Source organism: Bactrocera oleae, chromosome X (genome assembly GCF_042242935.1).
Source record: "Bactrocera oleae isolate idBacOlea1 chromosome X, idBacOlea1, whole genome shotgun sequence".
In the NCBI taxonomy this organism is placed as follows: Eukaryota; Metazoa; Arthropoda; class Insecta; order Diptera; family Tephritidae; genus Bactrocera; species Bactrocera oleae.
The window spans coordinates 23,093,369-23,120,112 of record NC_091541.1 but is presented as its reverse complement, the minus strand read 5'-3'; the positions used below and the strand labels follow the sequence as shown (position 1 = coordinate 23,120,112).

The window sequence follows — 26,744 nt, the reverse complement described above, 5'->3', positions numbered from 1 at the left end:
ATCATTGAGCAAGTTCATAACATTGTTAGTGAAGATCCAAGTTTAACAAAGCGTGAAATTGCTAATGCCATAAGCATCTCAGACGAACGAGTACTTCATATTTTACATGGAGAATTAATATGAAAAAGCTTCAGCAAAAACTGGATCGGAAACAAATTTCTCAGCATAATTTGGAACGTCTTCAGCAGAATGAAACCGATTTGATGCGTCGTCTTATAGCTATAGATGAGACTTGGATCTACTACCACGATCCTAAATTGAAGCAAGAACATTTACAGCGGACTGAAACTGGTTGTTTAGCTCCAAAGCAGGTGAAGTCACAACGGTCAGCACAGAAAGTTATGGCATCAGATTTTTGTTGTTATTGTTGATTGATTATCTGCAGAAAGGTAAAACAATCAACGTTGAATATTATTGCATTCTATTGGATCAGCTGGATAAAAAAAATTCGTGAGAAAAGACCTGGTTTGCAGCACAATAAAATAATAATTTTTAATCAATACAATACACCTACTCACAAATGTGTTTTAACAATGACAAAATTCAACGAATAAAAATTTGAATTGCTTAAGCATCCACTGTATTCACCAGATTTGGCTCCCAGCGACTACTACCTCTTCAGAAACCTGAAACAATTCCTTCGTGGGAAGCGTTTTTCGTTGAATGAAAAAGCTAATACAGCCGTAGATGGGCATTCTGCAGAGCTTTTGAAGTCATTATAAGGATGGCATTAAATTATTGGAGGATCATTGGAACAAGTGTATTGAAGTTAGGAGAAAACTGTATATTCTCATTGCAAGCGCAGAAACTTTTCAACCAACCTGTAGTCTATTAGGTAGCGACCTAATATTCCAAATATTACTTCAATGTGTTGAAAAGCTTTTAAACACCCTTTTAGCTCAAAACACTTTTGTTGGTGGGATACTAAGTGGATAAGTTAAAGAAACACTTTCCACATTACTAAATTAAGTTGAAGATAATTTAACCAATACTTTAACTCACAATTAAGGAAATTTTGGTTGTCAAAAGAGCTTCCCATATCAACAATTATTCGATCAAATATACCGGCTACGTCGTGCCATTACCACTAAAACCACAATTTTCCAACACTCCACAAATTGGCATAAGAAACAAAGTCAAAGTTTCCTCAATGTTAAAAACATAAATATATATCATCCAACCAAATCAGTCAAATATATTAGTACAAATCCCAAATCTAATAGTTGTACACTAATTTTATTAAATTCGAAAAGGACAGTAGTTCAGGTAATGCGATATCTGACCAGTTTTCCTACGGACATCCTTGTGAGATTTTCATCTCTACCCCGAGCACTCAGGCTAGTCGCCTAGCAATGTCAAGCCATTTATCGGCAATTCGCTCCCACCAGCGCACCTCATATTGGTGGTTTAGGGGAATCAGTTGCAAAAGCTTCAAATACCATTTCAAAAAAGATAGCTTACAAATCAACCTATAACTCGAAATAAAGCCATTTCCAATTCACGGCCATTTACTGTACTCCCCCAATATCCTTCCGATTTCACAGTCCTAACCCCAGGTTATGTTAGCAACCATTCTGGCCATACCTGAGCCAGGCGTGGAGTCGCTAACCTTAACAAGCCGATGATAGAAAAACTGTAAACAAACAATACAAATAATAAACAGATAAAAGAAAAAAAACGCACATACATTAAGTAGAGAAAAACCTACAGACTCCATAAACCCGCCAAATTAAGTTGCTTTTGTCAAGTATCAACTCTCACAACAAGACACATAACATCAAAACAACAATTTTTTTTAATTAAAAATTTTTACTACTTTTAGTTAAAAAATAAATAATTAGAAAACTATTGGTGATTTTTTAATGAAATTTTCAGGAGTTATAGTTCAATACTTGTACTTTAAAAAAATATGTATGAATTTTAATTTTTTTTTTTTTTCTATTGTTAATTAGCTTTTAAGTTAACAAATAAAAATTTTAATGACTTCTTCCTCAAAAAATTCCAAAAACAAGTTTTCAGTATTTTGCAATAAACATTAAAGTAACGAAATCCGCAAAAACGTTTGACTGATCGCGGTTAGATTAAGCAAAAAAAAAATTTTATGACGGGCGGTCACCGCTGCCGGTATAGCGCGCTTAGAGTGTGTTGCATATTTAATTTTCATGTTGGGATGATGGACTCACATTTTGCTTACAATAAATTACCATGAATTACCGAGCTATAATACCCTTCACAAATAAAAAGATCCTTTACAAGAACTTGATTCCGAACGTTCAATTTGTATGGCAGCTATATGATATAGTGATCTGATCAGACCAATTTCTGTGGAGAATAATTTGTTGCCTTAAGCAATAACTCGTGCCTAATTTCGTGAAGATACCTCGTCAAATAAAAAAATTTTCCATGCAAGCACTTTACTCCGATCGTTCAGTTAATATAGCAGCTATATGCTATAGTCATCCGATCTATACAATTTCTTCGGAGATTAGATTAATGCTTTAACTAATAATACATGCCAAATTTCGTGAAGATACCTCGTCAAATGAAAGAGTTTTCCATACAAACACTTGATTCCGATTGTTCATTTTGTATGGCAGCTATATGCTATAGTGGTCCGATATCGGCCGTTCCGACAAATGAGCAGCTTTTTTGTTAGAAAAGGACAGGTGCAAAATTTCAGATCGATAGCATAAAAACTGAGGGACTAGTTTGTATATATACAGACAGACGGACAGACATGCTGATCATTTATGTATATACTTTATAGGGTCTCCGACGTTTCCTTCTGGGTGTTACAAACTTCGTGGCAAACTTAATATACCCTGTTCAGGGTATAATAAAAAAGGCACATGCAGGAAAGTACACGTGCTAGAATTGAATACTTCTTTACCGATTCATTAAGAGAAAGAAAAAAAAGTGAGAGAGAGTTACAGTGAGTTAGAGTACATATTACAGGGATAATCGAAATAATAAGATGTGGTATACAAACTTAATATTTTATTTATTTCTTCAATTTGTTCATTATCTTCAGTCGAAACAGGTATAGCGGATATTATGGTAACTGAAGTATGAAACATACATATGTTCGTGATTCTAAATAAGGTCGAGAAGTCTAGAGAATAGAGCATCAATCGTTTTTCCTGATTTTGCCATGGATTTTAAGGTCGTTATTCATATCTAAACCGAACTTTTCACGAAAAATGTTTATATGTTATTTGACGGCACAAGTGAAGTTTGATATGCTGACATACATATCATTGTCTAACCAAGTTTTGGCTAACATTCGAGCCTTTGGCGAATTAAATCAAGCACCATGATAAAAACGTAAATCGTAATTTCTTGTAGGTATCTTTAATCCTTCGATACTAGTTACACGTCACAGAGCGACATATAATAAGGATTGCGACTGTTTTTAATAATACTCATATATAACTTGAGAATAAGTACTTCCTTGAGATTTATATATAGTGATTACACAAGCACAAATGACTGGTATATGTATATGATCGCTTAGCATGGACTATTTTGTTATTGTTGGTTGAGAGGCATTGTAGCTGCTCTTCTATAGATTGGAACCGCTGTTTTACTAATTTGATTTGCGCTTACATACCCTGAAACTTTTTTTCTAATTTTTTCACCAAATTTTGATGAATCCGGAAACTCCAACCAGGCGATCGTGACTTCACCTGTAGCATCGCTATCAATATGAAAACACAATTTCACATAATAGTCCTGCAGTGTCAATCAGTGACATTTTATGGAGTTTTTGACGTACAAAGGCTTCATGCTCTGCAGATGTGCATCCAATATAAATATCTTTGGTATGGAGAACAATTTTTCTTCAGCAGAATTTAAAATTTTGTTGTTATATTCCGCAAGAGATTGGTTCGAACAAGCGTATTCCATGCGGACGGCGAACGGTCAAGTATTTGCTTTTCAACTGTGCAAAATATCGATTCTATCAATTCCTATTCGTCTTGGCTTTTCGTTGGCCATTCTTATGAGCTCACAGAATAATGCGTTTGGCATTAGGTTAGGTTAGGTTAGAGGGTCGATCCTAAGAAGGATCACACTTGGACAGCTTAAACGCCGGTCCGTTGTGGTACCCAAAATTCCTATGAGCCGGATCAATAGACCCTTACATGTCGACAAAGCGCTTTGTGCCTATGACAAACTTGTTGAGACGGCCAATATCTGTTTCGGCCAGATCTTCTGGACCGCCAAAAGTATGATTGCCGAGATGTTTCAATCTCAACCAAGCAAAAGCCGGACAATGGAGGAGAAAGTGCCGGCATGTTTCCACTTCACTCTCCTCCATACAGCTTTGACAAATGCCATCGGGTAGTATTCTAAGCCGCACCGCATGAGTTCCTATTGGACAGTGCCCAGTGAGAACTCCTACCATGGCGGCGAGATGAACTTTGTTCAAGGCGAGAAGATCCGCCGACCTCCTGCGATCCACTCTCGGCCAGAAGGATCGCGCAGTCGCGCAGGAGCTGGTCGCCGACCAGCGTCTGCTGAGCGCCTGCGAGGTCCATTGGTCCAGAGCGAGAATGCAAGACGTTAGTGGAGAACCAACGCCATCCCATTCCGATGTGAGCGGGGCAAGGGTACCCCCCCTGGCCAGCTCATCGGCCTTGCAATTCCCAGCTATTCCGCTGTGACCAGGCACCCAAACGAGCCTGATATTGAAGTAGCCTGATGCTAATTCTAGCGAGGACAGACACTCCTTGACTAGCTTTGAATGCACGGTTCGCGCACTCAGGGCTTGTAATGCCGCTCTGCTGTCGGAGTGAATGCTCACCTCTCTAAGCTACACTACTTAACAGTACTTCTACCGCCACCTTGATCGCCGCCATTTCCGCCTGAAAAATGCTACAGTGGTCCGGTAGCCTGAAGCAAAGATTGACGGAGAGCTCTTTACAGAAAACCCCCCCTCCAACTTTCCCTCCTAGCTTCGACCCATCCGTGAAAAAACTCACCGCGCCTCTTTTCCAGCGGCTTCTTCCCCTCCACATCTCCCTCGTCGGGATATGAGCAGAGAAAAAGCCGCCTCGAGAGGCCGCTATGACGCAGGGATCCAAATTTTCAGGAATGCAGGTGAAGGAGGAGAGAATTGCGGCGTGTCCTTGTTCGGACCTCTTCACAAGCCCAGCTTCTCTGAGCCTAATAGCACACCTCGTAGCAATGCGCCTACCGGCAATGTCCACGGGTGCTATATTTAATATAGCGTTGAGAGCTATCGTTGGTGTGGTTCGCAGTGCACCGGAGATTCCGATGAGCGCCGCTCTTTGGACTCGCTCAAGCTTTTTAGTCAGGGTAGTCTTTTTGAGCACCTTCCACCAGACGAACACACCATAGAACAGTATTGGCTTGCGTTTGGCATTAAGTTTTCTTTTATATATGAATATCGGAATTCATTTCTGTGCTGGGATTATTGAATACTTGTAACTGTTCGAATGGATCATCGTCATTATTCTGATCTATTAGACATAAATCTCGAAAAATTCCTGTTGTCTTTTGAATGTCGATGTTGGATTCAAAATCTTCTCTACGATTCTAAATCGAATTCTCATTTTCATGATATGTTGTAACGAATTTGAATTCTGCTAGTATTTCAGCGTCTTCATTGCGAAATGGATAATGTAAAGAGACCATCTCTCACTTATAGTTATTTAAGTCTTGTCCAATGTCATGTCCTTTTTTCGTAAGATCCATGAGAACGAACACTATAATTTTCCAAATATCTCAAATTACCACCTCATATAGTTCTTTTTGAGTTTCTCGTATTCTTAGAAGAAATATTGACTACTATAGTAGACCTCTTGGTTCTCGCAGCAGATACTAAGCAGCTTCAGCATACTGATGCCGATATCATTTCACGTTGAAGATGGCTCACTCCTCGGTTACTTTTGTTGATATACTCAGTCACGTATGCAGCGCAGAAATACTCTTCAGTAATAAACTGAATATCCATGTTTGATTTCATGATGTTAAAGAACGAGTTTTGCCATTTTTCACATGGTTGACGTTTTACGAAAACTCTGGCCCGTTTGATCCCAGTTTAGGGTATATTGCAGTAATTCTCGTCTGGAAGTATATTATTAGCTTGGTAAAGAGTCACCAATTTAATATAATCATAATTTTAGTTTAGCCTGATACTTTTGTAATGCCCAGAATAATAATAAAAACCAGGTTCTTCTTTCTACATTGCCAATAAAATTATTGCTTTTCGGCATTGCATAAAAGGGGCTTCAAATCTACATGGTGGAGGTCTATTTGCAATGGTTTTTTATAGCTTTGTGAACGTGTGTTTATGTGTCTGTAATTTTATATATCCTACCGCTCCTGCTTCTGAAGCCGATGTAAATGGTTAACTAATGCTACTGCAACGTCTTTATTTTCAGCGAGGGCCTCACATGGAGCATTTGCCAGCCACATTAAAAGTGTGCATGTGAACTCCACATATAATATATTAGAACTCGATTCTCTTGAAGTTATCAACAACATACAATAGTAGATGAGAATCACGAACTCTAAGTAGCATGATTTTCATACCCATAAAATGCTTTGCAGAATATTGTGTTCTCTCGGTGCAATGCGTAAGTATTGGTATTCGTTTCATAACAGTGTTTGCAATTGAGCAGTAAAACTCTTTTTAATCGAAATATGTTCACTGATATCCTCTTGAGAAGTAGCAGGGAGAGTTGTATCGTTGTTGAAAAATCACTGATCACCATCACAGCGGGTAACAACAATTCTAACCTATTTTTTATTCCACATTTGTTTATTATACCATGTAAACAACGCGATTTGTGGATCTTCCTACGTTTTATATGAACATTTATACAGTGATCATCATCGATGTTTCTTGGCAGACGTTTTATCTTTGTATCCACTGAAACGGGAACATTTATGACTTGTCCATAGATATCGTATTGACCGTGTCGTAAAATAGTAATTTGCATGAATGGAATACATGGTGAAATAATAATCATATCAGTAACCAAATCCAGCTGTGGTTAATGATCAGGAATTTCTGGATATTTGAATCCATTGTAGACAGACATAACTGGAATTTTTTTCCTTTTCAACGATAACGAGCAAATGTTGCAAATCATTATATCATTCATAAATATATTGGGTAATATTATTAGTAAAATTTCTTCATGCTCAAGCGACGGAAATTTCAGATTAGCTTTAAACCTCAACCTGTCGCCAACAGTGCAGCTATGTACAAATGAACTATGAAGAATTTTTTTTCTAAATTTGATACCGGATGGTTAAAATTGTCGATTTGTGGATTGAACGGAGTATATTCGTTAACAACGTGTATTTCATTTAACGTATTACTAAGGGACGGCTCACTACTTGATATTGTTGCAATCACTTTCTGCAAATATTTCCGTCGTGCTCTATACTCTGGACTTCTCTATGCAGGTATTTTTGCTGTGCTTTCTTGATTGAATGAATCACAATGCATAATTGATATCTCATCATCTAGCAAAGTACTAGTTGAAGCTTCAGTTGCAATGTGGTATTGCATTTTAGCATTCTATATTTCCTACAACGCTCGGCTGGTGTTTTTGCAATTTTCGTTTGTTTTTTGATTGCTGCATTATCACTCTAATCAGTAAATTGTTCGTGTACTGTAATTTTAACGAGATGTGAGGGTAAATATGATTCTTAGTGATGGATGTTAGCTTGAGCAATAATTCCATCATTTTGTAAATTTCGAGTACTATCTTGGCTATAAAAATATTCACGAAACTGAAAACGACTATTGCCCCTTGAAATATCTTCATTTGTGACTGCATATTGCTGCTATTGTTCGTCATTTATAATACATACATTCTCGTTGGTTGAAGAGCTACATGCAATCGGGTGTTGGTTTAGAGCAGATTTCCAATTTTTTTTGTGCTCGGTATTCTCGATTACGCTCCGCTTTTGATTAAGCCGTTTTCTTGAGACGTGGCAAATTTTCTCGAGATTGTGTCTCTAGAATTTTCTTTGCAGAGATTTTAGGAATTGCGAAATCTGTAGAATACAAGTTTAATCAATAAAAGTTAGTTACGAATAGTATGGAACGCGTGTTTGTATGCTCCGTTCACGTAGTGTATCTTTCACTCTCACGTATATAGACACGTACGCTAAATGTAAGTAGACAATTACTTCTATGTATTGTAATTTAGGAAAATTTAAATTACTCTTTATATTAAAATAAAATAATGAGGATAGTAATTAAATACAATCAAATGTATGTATATGCATGGTTATAATAATGGTTATATGTTAATGATAATTTTCAGCATACATATGTAAATATAATTGCTCATATTCAATTATTGAATAAGTAAATAAAAATTGTGAAACAATTATTTAAGTCTTAAAAGATGAAATCTTATGTTTCCATAAAACATATTTGGAGAAAATAGTAGATTTCTACTCTTTTCATCAACCACTCACATTTTTGTCATCATTATAAAATTTTGAAACGGTTCAAGAGCTCAAACATACGCTATATCAGCTCGAATATACCGACGCCATTTCTAGAAAGATGCAAATGCCCACACAAGAACATTGCCAGCTTCAATTCAATGACAAGAATGATAGAATACAAAATTACGAAAGAATTGTGATTGCGAAAGCTGTGTTAATTTAAATTTGTAAGTATAAAATATATTGATTTTGAAAAATTAAGCCGACTCCTCGAAGGCGACATTTTCTTGTCGGCAATTTTCGTCTTAAACTAAGCTTCTTGAACATTTTAAATACGGCAGCGACATATCAGGCATCTTAAGTCCGCAATTTCATTATTGTTGTACTAAAATATTACACTTCAATGAAATTTAATATTTTGTTCAAAGTGAAATTTGTTAGGCTAAAAATAAGTAAATATGTCGACTAACTTGTTTCCATTATCAATTGTTATTACATATGATATGTTAATGCTGTTATGCTTCTTGGTAAAATACTACCGGATTTGAATAATTTTACATTTCACATATTACCATGGTGGTAACACTACAGTTGCCTATTGTCGCTGGCAAAATTAGAAAGTCACCCAGATTTAATAATTACCCTGTAAGCAACCTACCGGTTTGTTTCTGTTAAAATTTGTAAGAGTGACGAAACATCGCGAATGGTCGTGCGGCTAAGGGAAATGTTCTCTAAACGCAATTTTGTAAAAAGAACTCTTGTTGGCCAATTTGCTAAATTTCATGTTACATAATGTTAGTGAATCAACGAAAATTTTTAAAGGCAGCGTTTGTTTCTCAACATATACATAAACCACCACATTCGTTCAAAAAATATAAGCCTTAAACTATGCAGCTAAAAGCTTCAACCATGTTTCTTGCAAAAACAAAAGCGAGACGGAAATAAAAAAAAAGATTCGTGACGAGATCTTGAAAACTCACTGTGATGCGGCTAAAGAAATATTCACTTCAAAACTTGAGGATATCTTGGTGCTGCTATCCTTGGTAGGGTGACGATCACATACCATTGATTCTCGTCGGTGATTTAAATGTAAATTTCGCGGAGGATGCGTCCTTGCCACTACTTCACTTTCTTTGTGAAAAATTCGATTTAGATATGAATAACGACCGGAAAATTGCCACGACTAAATCAGGAAGAACGATTGATGCTCTTTTCTCCAGAAATCTACATTATTTAGAATCACGAACACATGTTTCATACTTCAGTCACCATAAATCCATGATATCCACTATACCTGTTTCGACTGAAGATAATGTACAAATTAAAGAATTAAATAAATTAAAATTAAATTTGTATACTACATCTTATTATTTCAATTATTCTTGTAATATGTACAATATAACTCTCTCTCTCTCTTTCCTTCAATGAATCGGTAAGGAAGTAGTCGCTTCATCACGCGTACTTTGCTGCACGTGACTTTTTTAAAACAATTCTTTAATACAAAAAGAGTAAACGTATTTTTAATACTTACCTATATAGTAATTTGATTTATAATACATATTTTGTACTACTTCTTATGTGTTTACATAAATTAACAAATAAGTCACCCAGACTTTATAATTACCCTGTAAGCCACCTATCGGTTAAATCACCGGTTTCTTTCTGTGAAAATTTCTAAGAGCCACGAAACTACAACGTGACGCGACCTTGAAAAATCACTGTGATGCGGCTAAAGAAGTATTCACTTTAAAATCTAGTGATATGTGTATGTGTAATACGTGCCCACACTCTGGGCAACAAGTCACGGGTTTATAAAAAACATTTAGTTTTTTTCTGCTAATTTTCAAAATGTATTTATAGAATGCCCTTAAGTTACATTAAACTATTTATTATGTATTTGGTACAGGTGCTATTTTTACAGAAGATCAACGAGATAGTAGCATTGAATATGCATTCAAATATGCCGTGTATCGTGTAAATAAGGAAAAATTTCTATTATCAAATACACAGCTTATTTACGATATAGAGTATGCTCCGCGGGATGATTCATTTCGGACAACTAAGAAAATTTGTCGACAAGTGGAATCAGGTGTCCAGGTCATTTTTGGGCCATCAGATCCTTTGCTTTCAGATCATGTGCAATCAATATGTGAATCGTTTGGTATTCCACACATCGAGTCTCGCATTGATTTATATGGTAGCACTAAGGAATTCTCTATTAATCTATACCCTTCACAGCGACTTATGAATTTGGCTCATAGAGATTTGATGGTTTTTTTAAATTGGACGAAAACTGCTATACTCTATGAAGACAATTTGGGTAAGTTAAGGAATTAGTGCAAAGAAATGGCGTATTTAAATCATTTCTTATATTTTACACTATTCACGTAGGTATTTTCAATCATCAAGATCTGGTTCATGTAACCGCAGACATACGAACAGAACTATACATTCGTCAGACGTCACCGAAAACTTACCGTCAAGTTCTACGAGCGGTACGAATGAAGGATATTTATAAGATTATTGTAGATACAAATCCTACAAATATAAATGCTTTCTTTCGAGCAGTAAGGCTATAGTAAATTTATTTAATCTACCTATCTTACACCTTTACAAATAATTTCAGATTCTTCAACTACAGATGAATGACCATCGCTATCATTATATGTTTACAACATTTGTAAGTATAATAAAATTATTATATTAATTACTAAGAGACACGGCAACTGAATAGGTATGGAAAGCCTATGACTACATAGAGAGATGAATTAAGCTGATAGTAAAAGATTTTTGACGATATACCCCAAACAGAAGCAGCTAGTGATCGAATTGGAACAGGCATCTAAAGTGAAGATCAGCCATCCATGAGTAAATCGAAGTAATGCTGCTGACAGCGATTATTCTATGTAGACTAGAAATATAGCAACACGAGTACGAGATAGTTATTGGAGTTACTGTAGCACAATAAATCCGATAGTATTACAATGCCAAATATAAAATTATATAGGGAACAATTGCGTGTTACTGTAATATAGTTTCTTACTGTAATATACAGAAGGAATGTAAATGTACGAGTTTAAATGGGACATGCAGTTACGGGTAATTGAAAATGGTCGGCGTCTCTCCCCTTCACTTGTATTCCAATCGACTCACATTTTTATCACCCAACTAATAAGTTTTTTGGGCGTAGCTATATGCAGTAATATACAGAAGGAATGTAAATGTACGAGTTTAAATGGGACATACAGTTACGGGAATTGAAAATGGTCGGCGTCTCTCCCCTTCACTTGTATTCCAATCGACTCACATTTTTATCACCCAACTAATAGGTTTTTTGGGCGTAGCCATATGCAGTACCAACTTTCTGAGTGTGCAAGGGTAGGCGTGTATGAAGCTATGCATGCACGGAAGAAAAATAGATTAAAGTATGTTGCCATCTTGATCATTTGATTTATGTAACCTTCTATCTATCTCGATTAGTTTTAGGTATTAGAAACTAATTACGGAATCCATTGTGAATTAAAAAGGGCTGTAAGGATATGCGTTTTTGTTATTGCGTATAAAGTTACAGTATCAAGGCCATAGTAAGCCTTCCCGCATATTCAGCAAGGTCATATGGAATTTTAAATGGAGAACATATTTAATCTACATATATAAATGCCACTCTCATAAAACCATCATCTCTATTGTCAAAATACTAGTTAGTTCATTTTCAGTTTCAGCTAGTTGCGAACTACAATATGGATGAATAAGGACATCTTAACCAAGCAAATGAATAAACCCAAACCTTCTGGCAAGTCACTACCGTTGGACCATAAACACTCTTCTCATTTTCAGTTAAATAAGGCGTATTTTCTCTTTGCTTCTTCTATCTTTAGTCCAGTCATTATAGTAAGTTCACCTCGGAATTCAGATACCCAGCTGTAAGTCTGTAAATACTTGTATATTGACACCCTAAAAGTTGTCTCAAAACCTACACATGGTAGGGTGTACGCAACTATTAAATTTCAAGGTCAAAGGTCACAAAATCGGTTTTTTGCGCTTTTTTTTGTAAATATCTCATTTCCTATGGGTTTTTTGCTATTGGTCTTTATTATCAATATTGTAGAGTACAAAATTCTCTACAAATTTTGTTTAAAAATTTTTTTCATACGGTGAACCGTTTTCGAGATAGAGGGCTTAGAGCGCGCGGTCACAGCATCACTTCAGGTCAACCGGTGCCTCCGATCAAAAACGCGCTATATATAGTTGATGAACTATCGATAAATCATTGATTATAAATATTTGTCAATTTTTATTAACTATTATATTATATTTTATCATTTTTTCCTAACCTATCCACTTTTTATTCAGTATTAATTTATTTAACAACACTTACCTGCCCATGAAATTGCAGAATTGTTAATGAAAATATAGGAATTATATTTGAATTTAAACCTTATTAATATTAATAACTTCTTACATGATAAAAATTTATTAAAAAATATCATTCAATACATTTCTTTTTATTAAAAGTAAAAAAATGGAATAAAGGGTACAAAAACTACAATTTATAATTTTAATCATCTTCTTCCTCTTCATCGTCGTCTTCCGGCTGCTGGTAATGTTGGGTATCTGAATTCCGAGATTCTTACCTAATTTAAGCTTAAATGACTGGACTACTTTGCGTTCTCAAACAATGCTAAGTCAAGCAATAACGAAGCAATTTAAAAAGGTTTAGTGTGAATCTTATCTTTCTAACTCCACATAGCGTAACACGATCGCAATTATACAACTCGAAATACGATTCTATATTCACATATTGGAATGGACTTCTTTTTACTATGTAACTAGACCACTATTTTCATAATGTAACAACCATTCAGCGTATAATCCGACGTCAGTGTATAATGATGTATCCATCGTTTTTATTGCGTTTATTAGGGCTAAAATCCCCACTGTTTGCCTTTTTGATCAATGGTTAAAAAGCCGGTTGTCAAAGCCGCCAAGTAAATATAAATTCGTGAATGCTTTGACCTAAGAGATGTTTAATTTACGAATAAACTTTATACACTCTGTTATATTGGAATGTGTTACATTTGTTAACAATTCTCTTGAATTAGGGTTGTTTAATTATAGGCGGACGTAATTCAATGATTAGCAGCTTTCTATTAGATGTTGATGTGAGATTCGCAATAATTTAATATAGGCAGACTGGCTGTTGGGTGTTTTCAATATAGTAAGTTGGGGTAATGTGGTATGGGTGGGCAATGTGATATACCACATATTTCACAAACTATACATGTTTTGACAAGAAGTTTTTTGCGAGTACAATAGTAACGGTAAAAACTGTTGCGGCAAGGCTACGCATGGTATTAAATGTTTCGTTTGCTATTAGTATGCAAAATGGTTTTCAGTAGTGCTGTATTTCAGTCTGTGCCTGGATAAACGATTACTCCAAGTTTTTACATACACATATTATATTTAATTTATTGCCCATTACTTTGGTTATTACGCAAATATATTTGATTATGATTCATATTTTTTTTTGAAAACTCAAGTTTGGCTAATGTGATATACTCAATGTGGTAGATTGTGATATAGTATATCACATTAAACACATGGTGTATCACATTTAACATATCCTATTAGTAAAAAAAGTACGTGTGGGGACTGCGCGGTAAAGCTATGGCATAGCATTTTGTATCAACTTATGCAATAATATTATAACTTTTTATTTATTTTTTATGCAGTATTTTTTTCTACTTTGATAATAATTCATGTTTTTTCTTTGATATTAATTCAAGTTCAAAAAGATTGAATGTTACTTGTGTTTCGCACCTTTGGATTATATTTGGAAGTGTCTCAAATAAACCCTGGGCGGCAATATTCAATATTTCTTTCAAGAACACTCCTAAAACCATAAAACAACATGAAGAGTCCAAATAGCCCCAATCCAATGGCTATTTGAGGCATCTAAATAAAAAATATATAAGTTATCCGTTAACTAAGACGGTAGATGCTGAACCGGTTAACTTATTAAAAAAAATTAAAAGGGATTTGCTACTTTAATAGGAAACATTCTAGATAAGATTCTTGTATAAAATTGTCCCAAATAGCTCCCTTTTTTAGTTATTCAATCAAAAAATTTTAACAAAAAGAACGATGTTAAGAGTTTGTCTTCGGAATTCGCTTGCATTTGTGATAATAATAAGATGTATGTATAAACTTGTAGACAATCATTTTCTTTCACTATTTTTGCATCACTATCTTCACTAATTAATGCACTTTGTTTATATATATTTAAAACCTTTTATATACAAATTTTACTCGTACTCCCCGAACATGCATTCGATGGCAAAAGCTAAAAATCGTAAATTGAACAGCTTTCTGACGTTCCTTCTGGAAGGGAAAAGTGTCAACCCCTTAAACCCGCAAACACAGAAAAAATTGACAAATATGGCAACATAGTTCTTGTCGATTTAAAATATTTTACAATTCAAAAAGTTTTTTCCATGACTCGCAAAATCTGCGTCGATATAATATGTATTTCGCATGAATCAATTAGTGTACATATTTACATACATATGTTGCATGAAGACAGATATACAAACATTACACGTGTTTATTTTCGTTACGGAATTTCTTGATTCGGTTGCTGATAAAAGCTACGCAGTATCTCAACCTCGATGATAATTTTCATCACGATGCAGAGTATGTGTTATAATTAATATCACAATAAAAGTGCGCTAACATTGATATTTTAATATAAATTCTCAGAAACGTTTATGATGAAGAAGAGGAGTAAATACACCAAAAAACTTGAACAATATGTGATTTTTTCAAAGAAAAAAATAAAACAATTAATTTAAATGTATCACAATTTTTTTTATTTTTAATGCATTTAAAAAAAAAAATAATACAACGTTTTTTTTTTGATTTTTTTATTTTAAAAAAAATATTTAAAAAAAAAATAGAAATATTGAAAAAATTCACTTTCCACTCACGGATTTGTAATCTACGCTTAAAAATAAGACGATTTAAAAAAAAAAATTCAATTTTGAGGCCTGCTTAGTTGGGGGACCTAAACTATACATTTACCTAAATTTTTATTAAATTCCACATTTTTATTTGCCAATAAGAAAATTATCTCTTAAATGATATTATTTTTAAATCACCCTGCTGTGTCGTCAATTGATTTGTTCCGCTTGAGATATCCGAAACATATGCCTAAAAGTGTGCAAACATTTTACGCATACTTTGTATTCAAGCAAACGATTTAAAATATTGTAGTTTACAATTCAAAAATATTTTTCCATGGCTCGTAAAATTTGTGTCGATATGTAATACCTATATGCAAGCTCATACATAAACAATTCGCATGAATCAATTAGTGTACATATATACAAACATTACGCTCATTTTCGTTACGGAATTTCTTGATTCGGTCTCCGCTCTCAAAGCCATCGATAAAAGCTAGCAGCTTTGGAATGCTGATGAAGTAACTATCGTACAAAGTATGCAGCCAAAAATATGTGCTGCAAAAAAAAAAAGACAAGTCGGGTATATGACATCAGTTGAAAGAGGATCTTTCATAACAGTTATAAGCTATATGAGCGCAGGGGGGACCTTTTCTCTACCATTCTGATGATTCCATATGAAAAAACCATATCAGCTTTTAATGAAACATTCTCCACTTGGTTCAGATTCTGCTTGTCACATATCGGGATGGATCCAAATTCCAGTATTTACTTCGTGATTTAATAACTTTTTGCGTTTCACTAATCCGTATTATTACAGTCATACTGATTGCACACTTATAATGCAATCTTTAGATAAAGCGTTTATGGGTCGTCTTAAAATATATTACAATGATGAGATAAGACGATTAAAGTGACTCAATTTGATGTTATTGAGATCTTTTTAATAGTCTAACGGGAGGAAGCCACTAAATAAGGACACTACGTGCACATTTCGCAACAAATCCTATGAAGCAGATGAGGAAGACAAAGCGTGGGTAACATGTTTGCAATGCGACTTAATTTGGGCACCTAGCAAATGTGTGTCTTAACGTCAAGGAATATTTGTATGCAAGTAAACTTAAAGCGTATTGTTCTGTTTTCGTAAATTCTTTAAAAAAACGTATATTATCATTTTTGTTTTTAATAAATGGGGTATCCAGCAATTTGTCTGTAATTAACGTTTTTTAGGTAAATTATGTAAAGCTTGAGGGTAATGTTGTATGGTATATCACTTTTACTTTTTTTTACTTTTACACTTTTATATCACATTACCCACCAACTTTGGCGAAGCTACTTTTCTGACTATCTAAGTTATTCATGAAATACTTAAAATATCGAAATCGTATTTAGGTATATCCTGTGCGATGAAAAAAATGATTACTTATGCATGTTTTTCTGTAAAAATCGTTTTATAATTTTTAAGTTACTGACAAAAAACGTATACCTATATCACATTACCCTAACTTACTCTATATGTATAATGTACTGTCTCTTGGTTATAGTTATAGGAAAGATTTGTGGACATCGGTAGGGATTTGAGATTTTGTAGTAGTGCGAATATCTGGCCCAGCATTTGTTTTCGGCCTCACGATAAAATTATTAATGTAATTTTAATGTAATTTTTGCTAATGATATTTAAGTATGAGTTTCAAGGGAGATGTAGTTGCTAGTTTGGGATCGGAGTCTGCTGAAGTATTCCCTTATATATCATTATGGCTGGGTAGCGTGAAGAGTAGCTGTTGCTTGCGCCGTAAAAACTGAAGCGAATGATGGTAGTATTGCAGAGACTATCGTTGCATTGTTATTAACGACACTGAAGGCAACAATATTAGGCGTGTTTTATTTGACTAGAACGTTAACCTATTAGCTTATTTTGTATATCTATCTGAAATACTGTACCCGTCCGTTTCTCAGCAAGAAGCTGCTTATTTGTCGGAATGGCCGATAAGGAACCACTATAGCATAAAGCTGCCATATAAACTGAACGATCAGAATGAAATGCCTGTATGGAAAACTTTTTCATTTAACGAGGTATCTTCAAGAAATTTTTCATGGATTATTGCCTAATACAATGGTGTTTTCTCCGAAGAAATTATTCAGATTGGATCACTATACCATATAGCTGCCATACAAATTAAACTATCGAAAACAAGTGTTTATATGGACAAATTTTTCACCTGACATATACTTTCAAGAAATTTGGTATGAATTATTGTATAAGGCTGGTATAGCTGTTGCACAAATTGTCGGATAAAAATCAAGTTCTTGTAAGGAATCTTTTGTATTCGCGAAGAATGTTTTTTCTTCGGTGCAACCGAAGATAACGTTTTTTTCTTGTTTTCATTCACAATAGTTGATTTTTGCAGAGAAAAGTAGTTGGCAATAACGATAAACCTTATTTTGACAAATGAAAATGTTAACAAACAAACATTACAGATTTTGGTATTGAGTTAAAATTAAAACAAACTAGGAATATTTGTTTTTAGTTTTTTGTTTTCTAGACCTCAAGTGACCAAAATAAATATATTTGCATAGTATTACATCGTAATATTCCGGTTACAAATTTAAAAATTTAAACTAACCTCTTCTCCATGTCAGACATTTTGAAATAAATTGAATATCAGCTGTCTGTTCTTGCCCACATTTCCAACACAGTTTGTTTTTAAGCGAAAATATGAAATAAGCTAAATGCATTTTATTTATCAGCAATTTAGCTATTTACATAGCTTATGACGTAATTTTCTCCAATTTCTTTTTGAAGTTTTACTAAATATTGAGAATCCATAATCAAATTTTGGCAGTGTATAAGTAAATATTTATGTGACTGAGAGATTTTATAACGTTTAATCTATTTTGAAGTGATAAACATAGTTGTGTAATGTGGTCAATCCATGTATACTTATGATAAAAAATTATGCCTCATATTATAAGATTATTTAAATTTTTAAATTACTGGTATTAAAACTTAATGGAATGTTAATACAATTACGTTGGGAAAATTGTTATATTTTAGTAGTAAACAGATAGAGATGCCACTGCAGAATCTTAAGTACCATTGGGATTTCCGTTTTTTTATTTGTTGCTTCCTCAAGGTTTTCAGTTGGTGATTGGTATTCTTTATGTCTGTTGATTATTTCTTCGGTGGATAGGTATGGAAGGTTTAGGAATTTGGTGGTTTCCTGGTTACTTTTTGTAAGAATGAGAAGGCCCCCATCTCTGGTAAATGAGACAGAACTAGGTGGATCATATGTTATCGATTCAAGAGCTTTCGGAGCAAATATATTTTTTATGATTTTAATGATTTTTGAGTGTCTTTATTTTTAATTATGAGACATTTTGGGCAGGAGGAGAAGGAAAATGTGGGAGTTTGTTATTTTTATTTAGGTTTGGGAAATTATGAGAATTGTTTAGGTCAGGGATTTTTCGTTTTCTTGATGCTTCTGCTCCTAGAATTCCGAAGTAATTTTGATCTCTACCTCCAGGATTAGAGGCCATGGTTCATGGGATCACTTAGTAATTAATTTAGCCAGTTTAGTTAAATTTCACTTCAATCACTCAATTTATGTCTGCACACTAATGACAAATTAAATTCTTGACAGAAAGTCACTGTCTTTCGAAAGTTATCGCAACACAGCAACACTACCGCTGAGAGCGAAGCGAAGGAAAGAAAATGAGGAGAAGTAATAAACACGTGTGAACTGTTCAGCAGTCAATTACTCATTGTTCACGAATTTTTATGATGTTTATGACGTTTATACATCTTGTGTCGTTTTTTAACAGGGTGTATCATTTGTGCCGATGCGTTTATTATGGAATTTTGCAAACTATTTACCGAAGGTTATATCTGTATTGCCCTAACACTTGTCAAGATATTGCTTTGCACTAACGTTACTACTTTCCATTAGGAAAGAAAATTTTAACGAAATAAGAAATTCACTTTGTTCCGTAGCAAACAAGAATAGCATATACAGCCTATCCCGGTTAATTGCCACAATCAAATATGCAGATTTTCTGAGGTACTTAAGAGGGAATAGCACTTAAATATCCCGCTTAGGTACCATATGGTACTTACGTTGTGTTTGTTAAAAATATCCAATAAAAATATAAAAATTTAACCCTTATTAATAAAGTTTTAATTAATGAAAACAAATATGCCGTTTTTGAGCAATATTAAATACCAATTTAGAAGCAACAAAGTATAAACGAACAATTTTTGCATTATATACAAAGCAATATGAGATTATATTGTTTACAAATTAAATTTTGACAGACATTGCATGTGTTTCAATAAAAAAGAAATAACAATTGAAATTTAATGTAATGTAACTTCAATACAACATACATATTTTTCAAAGTTTTTAGGTGGTACATAAGAGGCAAAATTTTCTGAGTTGTGCAGGTTTCAACGTTTTGCGTAAGGATCGCGAGCGAGATAATGGTGGAGGCCTAGCCTTCATACTGCACAACACCGTGCAATATCGTTTAATCAATGGCGACACTACCCTTGAATATCAGGGTATAGCTGTTCGGTCAGGCGATGTCGCGCTCGAGATGTTTAATATATACATCCCCCCAGTTACATGTTGCCCAACATAGATGCGCTACTTCGTGGTGAAAACCGTTTGGTACTAGGCGACTTTAACGCTCATCACGATCTTTGGCATTCCTGCCTGTCAAACGATCGTAGGGGGATGGAGCTGGCGGAACAGCACCTTCATTAACTTTAAAAAAGCTAACTGGGTCGGCTTCACAGAACTTACTTAGAGCACCTTCAATTCGGCAAATTATAAATCAATATAAGCGGACAAAATGGATAGAGCATCTGAAGTCCTGCAATCTCTCCACCGGTGTAAGTAAACTTTGGACTACTGTCAAAGCCTTGTCTAATACGAGGAGACATGACGACCGGGTTGAAATTAAATTCGATGGCCATGCCTCCTCGGACCCGAAGAAGTGCGTGAGCTATTTTAGCCGGCAGTTTACACTGCACCCTTCGACCAACAAGGCCAAACGATGTATTACCCGACGGCTGCGCAAAATGCCAGAAGACTGCGCATCACTTACTTTCACCGATGGGGAGGTTCAGAGTGTCATCAAAAAGGCCAAATCGTCTAAATCCATTGGCCCTGACGGAATAAGCATGCTGATGCTAAAGCATCTAGGCTCGACGGAAGTAAGCTACCTCACCAAGGTCTTCAACTTTTCGATGTCCACTCTTCAAATACCCGTTGTGTGGAAAGTCGGAGTAGTGGTCCCACTACCGAAACCTGGGAAACCCGCCAACAAAGGGGAGTTCTATCGCCCGATAACTCTCCTTTCCCCAGTAGTGAAGGCACTTGAGGCCTTGATACTCCCGACGTTCACTCACCACCTGAGTCACCAGACCGTCAGCATGGCTTCCGAAAAGTGCACAGCACCACCACAGCACTTAGCATCATAAACGCCCAGATAATTCATGGCCCAAACCAGAAGCCACCCTGCGAGAGGACGATCCTCGTAGCGTTGGACCTGTTAAAAGCTTTTGACACAGTCAATCACACAACGCTACTTGAGGACTTAGAACAATCAACGCTCCCTCCACGGCTGAAGCGGTGGACCATGAACTACCTGAGCGGTCGGGATTCATCCGTACTGTTTCGAGGCCAAAACTCCAAACTTAGAAGAATCAAACAGGGGGTTCCACAGGGCGGTGTCCTCTCCCCACTACTGTTTCATTTCTACATTTCGAAACTTACTCAACCACCAGCGGGAATTTCCGTTGGACAGTCTGTGCTCCTTCACTCCTTACACGACCGCGATAACTGCCAAAGTACAGAGCCGCAACAAAATCCTTAAATCGCTTGCCGGCAGCTCTTGGGGAAAAGACAAAGAAACGTTGTTGGCAACATACATGGCAATCGGCCGGCCGGTCCTAAACTATGCATCACCAATATGGTCGCCTGGATGTAGTGCAACGCAGATGAGGAAGCTTCAGACTTGTCAAAATACTGCACTCCGGACTATCACGGGATGCTTCTTGATGTCCCCAATAGAACACCTGCACAGTGAAGCCCTTATGCTTCAGGTTAAGGAACTTAACGAGCTCCTCTCTAAGCAGTTTCTGCTGGGGTGTTTTCGTAGGGGGAATTGACTGTATCATTTATATTTTATTCAGATCGGCGGAGGTCATTATATTTGACACATGACTGCTTGTGCAAGGTCTGAACAGTATTTTTTAATAAATTTTTACACTAGCTGCATTATATCTGAAATAAAATGTTCGTTTTCTTTAGTTTAAATAAGATATTATATTCATATACTGAACGAAATATACGGTAATCACCACATTGGGTCAATTGGGGCTAGGATAAGGTCTGGCATGTTGTAAATTAATATAAGTTAGTAGCCTAGTCTCTCTACAAAAATGTTCCACTTTGTCTGTTTCATGATAAAGCCCTCAGTTCATTACATTATTTGCTGGTTTCGTTGAGCAGTGATCTCCAATAAGTTGTTTTAGACCTCTCTCATTTTCTATTGCATTGCGGGGGCCATTCTAATGTGGAGTGAATAATAATGATGGTTTTCCTCAACGTGTGACTTAACCATCGATACTAGTGCCTTATAATCCTTTTCAATGCTGCGCTAGCCTGTTATTTTCCATAAATGTTCGTTGGATATTCCTTTGGTCACCAGATGTTCAGTATCCTTTTAAGGCAGCGATTAACAAATGCTTGAAGTTTACTTATAGTAGCTCCAGTAGATTGCCATTAATTGATTAAAAGGGAAGATTTCACGCAGACATTAACTATCATATCTTGGGCTTCTTTTGTACACATATCTCCATCTAAACATTCTACAACATAGCAAAGCTGAATTTTTCTATTCATTTTTTTTTACCATTGTCGATACATATACTTGTATTGCCATTATCATGCTCCGAGGTACTCAAATTGTGAAGCATTCCGGATTGGCGCGCCATTAATATCAAAAGAAGAAGTATTACACACTGTCTTTTATTCCTAATGCTTTTGTCTTTGTCAAATTGAGTTTCAAGCTTAGTAAGATTTATTTGCTAAGGTAGACAGCTTTAGTTCTAATTCCTTGCATATTACCAACAAAGCAGATCCTCGTCATGGAGTATGTCTCATAGTTTACATTAAAAACTAAGATGTAGATGTCAGTTTTATGCAGTTCGACAACATTCAAAATTATATCCATAGCCGTAATGAATAATAACGACGACGAGACGGATCTCTGTCTCACTCTACCCAATGCAACTAAATACTTCTTATAATATTAATTAGCCTCAAAGGGACACCTCTCGCTTCTAATGGCGTTATCATACTCCACAAAGCAGATATACAGTGGATAATTTCATTCAATAGATTGTTCCAAAATCAGCCTCTGCACATTAATATTGTGAACAGTTGATTATCTAGCACAAAATCCAACCTGATTATTCCGAATTACAGCATTAGGAGGATCAGAAATTTCTTCTAAGACAATTTTAGAAGAAACCTTATTTACGACCGGAAATAAAAATAATACCTCTTCAGTTATCTAATTTTTTCCTGCAACTTTTTTCCATAGTTGTCAAGTGAGTAGACTTTTTCAGTTCATCCAGCATTTTTTCCTCATCCCAAAGACGTAAGATGTAGTATTTCCGGAACCTCATCAACCGACGCCTTGAAACATTTCACAGGTATTTTATCCATTCCTGCGCCTTTTCCAGCCTTGAGTGATTTGGTAGCTAAAGAGATCTCCTCTAAACTGGGCGGATTATAGTCGATGTTTCTATTAGGGTTACGTTTTTATATAACTTAGGTCTCTTTAGATTTTTTATCATTCATAATATTCATGGCTCGAAAGAGAGAGTGTCCCGTAACCTTTTTCTATACGCTTACTAAGAGATAAATCATGTACGCTGATTTATCTAGATAACTTAAAAAGTTATTTCATATACCCTTTATCTGAAGCGATTTGATTTTCCCTGCTAAGTTTGTAAAGTATCAATATCACTCATTAATAATATTAATAAAAACAAACATGGGTAACTAAACTAATAATCATATGGTATGTCTATCGAAAGTCCGAAAATCATTATAGTGGTATTATTTGGGCCACGTGAGAGTCTGGGAATTCACGACACCGGGTATTTGACGTTATAGAATTTTGAATCGCTTCCTCTTTGTTTGTCATTGTACTAAAGTATGGTAAAGAGCAAAGAATTTTACATATTGAGCCCAACTAACCTTTCTTAGATAACAAAGTAACTTAAAATGGGAAGCTTGCTTATTTCCGATTCTGATTTTTCTTTGTTTGAAACTTTTGAAATAACTTTGGCTCCTATTATCATATGTATACCATGAAAATGTCAGGAACCAAAGTTATTTCAAATCGTGGACCCATTGTCCAATATTTTGATTGGTACTATATTCATTAAAACTATTTGTTGAGGCGCCATTGGCGTAGCCATTAATATAATGAAATTATATGATTCATGTTGATGTTTTAGCTTACTATAAATGGTCTTAATGTGCGAAATAAAAAGTGATTTGGCCCCAAAGCTGCCGATCCATACCTTCTTCCTATTCTATGAGCTCTGTTCTTCTTTCGCTGGTGGAATGTAGTTGTATATATAACCGGCGTCAATTGGTTCGAGTTCCTGACAATGTAGCATTATACATAGGTATACATTACACATATTGGCTAACTAGTGGCTGAAGCTAATGGAACTATAGAGTATTAGCGTCAGCAAGGCTAAACACATGTTAATTGGGCGACTTAACCGCTGGGTCACAGGGTTCGCCTGAATGAGAATGAACTAATAATTTATGTGTATACTTTTTGTATGTCTGTTTTAACCTTATTCTTAAATCTTTGAATACTGCTAAAATGGCTGAAATAAATCAATTCCACTTCAATAGAACGTTTTAAAACATAAAAAAATTTATTATGCCCGCAACAATTTTTTTGTAATTATTGCTTTCAATTTGAGAAAGTAATTAATATCAAATTTTGAAATATTTTATTTTATTTGGACTCTCGTCCACTTATAATCAAGCACTATTGTGAAGAAATATCATCGATTATTTCAATGTGGACGGCAGAAAATGGATGATTGTCCCCTAAAGTCGACGTATCGTTAAGGGACTAAGGGAGGGTCTGAACCGTTTTTATGCATTTTTAACACCAGACCGGTGTGAAAAATAGATACATTTGTCAGTAATATTTAGCACTTTATTGGTTTTCTATACATACATATAATATTGAACGATTTTTGGTAGGAATATATATTTATGATTTGGTATATATATTTATATATGTTTTATGAACTGACCCAAAAGTCTAAATTCAATGTATTGAGTTGATGTGGAAAACTTCAACCAGAGGACCGGAACCATTATATTAGGAATATGAGGTTTAGAGCAAGGTCTACACCAACTGCTTACATATTCAGCGCATTTTGACCAATCTAAAATTTACAAACAGTTTAAAAACAGGTGAAAGGTCGGAAATCATTATAACTCGTATGTTGGCGGCAGAGCAATGACATAATTTTTGACATTGCTCAGATATACTTTAGAACGTATTTTCAAGCAATTTTACAAATAAATAACTCACACTTCTACCTACCCACATATTATAGTAATAATAATAATCAGAGATAAAGGGATGCCCAACTTATTTCAGTATGAGCGCGCCTTAAAATTAGCGTTTTTTATAACATTTTGCATTGTAACCAGATCAGTCAAAATAAAAATTGTTGGGCATTTAAATTAAGGAACCCAACATTTATCAATATTACTAATTATTATAACACATGGAGAAACTATTTAAATTCTTGTTTGTGATTTTGTAATATAATATATATAAACAACTGATTTTGGAATATTCAATACAAAGAATAATTGCATTAGCTCTCAATTAAAAAATGTTTTTTATAATTTTCAATTTAAAATTAATACTACTAAGCATGGTAGGACAAAAGATTTCATCACATACATTTCAATTCCCCGTTTTCTTACACAGCGTGAGACCTAGTGAATTTTGACAGTTGCCTGAGTTTAGGAGGTTTTGACTTTTAGCAATTGCTGTCTCATTTCCTGTGAGAGATGAGTTGGGCATCCGGAATCAGCCGAGTCAGAAAATGCAAGAGAGGTGTTGAGATCTAAAACTGCTAAGCTACAGCCTGATCATTTGACAAACGCTTTCATTTGATTGAAAATTTACAAGCATAATGTCGGCAGCGCATTGTATTTGTTCTGCTGATGTATTTGCGAGAAATTAATTTTCTCTACGCTTTTTAGTACTATCACTATCTTGTTCTTATCATTTATCATTATCTCTTTAATTATTAACTTACGCATTGTTCTTCTCGTATAGCTTCACACTTTTTAGTACATTCAAAATTTGTTTGAAGCCACGCAGAATACATTTTCTCAAAATACGTTTTCACACGATGGCTTTTCTCCCACTTTAGCACAAATTTTTTAGATAGCTTACGGTTTTTTATATATTCTTCATTCTCTAATTTCCTATTTGATTTGTTTTCAATAAATATTTTAGCCGCTGTTAACCTATTCACAGTGTCCGCTGCATACCATGCGTCGAAAATTTCACAAATTTTAATAATGGCCTCACTACAAAAATCAACTAAAAAAATTAGATTGCAGAAATTTTAACGTAAATCTTTTTGATTTTAGTTTAAAACACTTGTATTTATTTATTTATTGTAAATTTTGCCTGGGATTTTGCGGGAATAACTTTTGCTGCTGTATGAAACTTTACAATCGCTTATTTTGCATTATTTTCGTTTCTGTTTTCTTCTTTCTAACGGCATTTTCGTTTCCAAAAAAATTTTAAATTTGCAGCTATTAGCTATAAATACCTATATAAAATTTGTTCCAAATACAAAATCAATTTTTTCCTATTTTCCGTTGTCGAAAGTGTTATTTTAACATAAATATTAGTTTAGAATTAAGCTTCACTTGTTATTGGAAAAACAACATAAAAATTTAAATGAACTAAAAATCGGTTAACTTATATAAATGATCATGATGACGAGACGAGTTGAAATCCGAGTGACTGTCTGTCTGTCCGTCTATCCGCCTGTGCAAGCGATAACTTGAGTAAAAACTCAGATATCTTAATGAAACTTGGTATACGTGTAAATGATCAGGATAACGAGACGTTTTAAAGCCGAGTGATGGTCTGTCTGTAAATTCGTCCATCTGTGCAAGATAACTTAAGTAAAAATTAAGAAATCTTGTTGAAATTCGGTACACGTGTTCCTTGGCAAAAAAAGTGAGAATGAGTTCGTAG

General features: G+C 34.8%; 1 protein-coding gene across 5 annotated transcripts in view; it reads left to right on the top strand.

The window, feature by feature from the left end:
* Window positions 1-26,744, top strand: part of LOC106624584 (glutamate receptor ionotropic, kainate 2) — a 1,058,023-nt gene that overhangs the window by 177,357 nt on the left and 853,922 nt on the right. For all 5 annotated transcript variants that reach the window (XM_070112613.1, XM_070112614.1, XM_070112612.1 and 2 more), the window contains 3 exons: window positions 10,346-10,759; window positions 10,831-11,006; window positions 11,066-11,119. In XM_070112613.1, coding sequence (XP_069968714.1) covers window positions 10,346-10,759; window positions 10,831-11,006; window positions 11,066-11,119 — 644 coding nt within the window. The remainder of the gene's footprint in view (window positions 1-10,345; window positions 10,760-10,830; window positions 11,007-11,065; window positions 11,120-26,744) is intronic.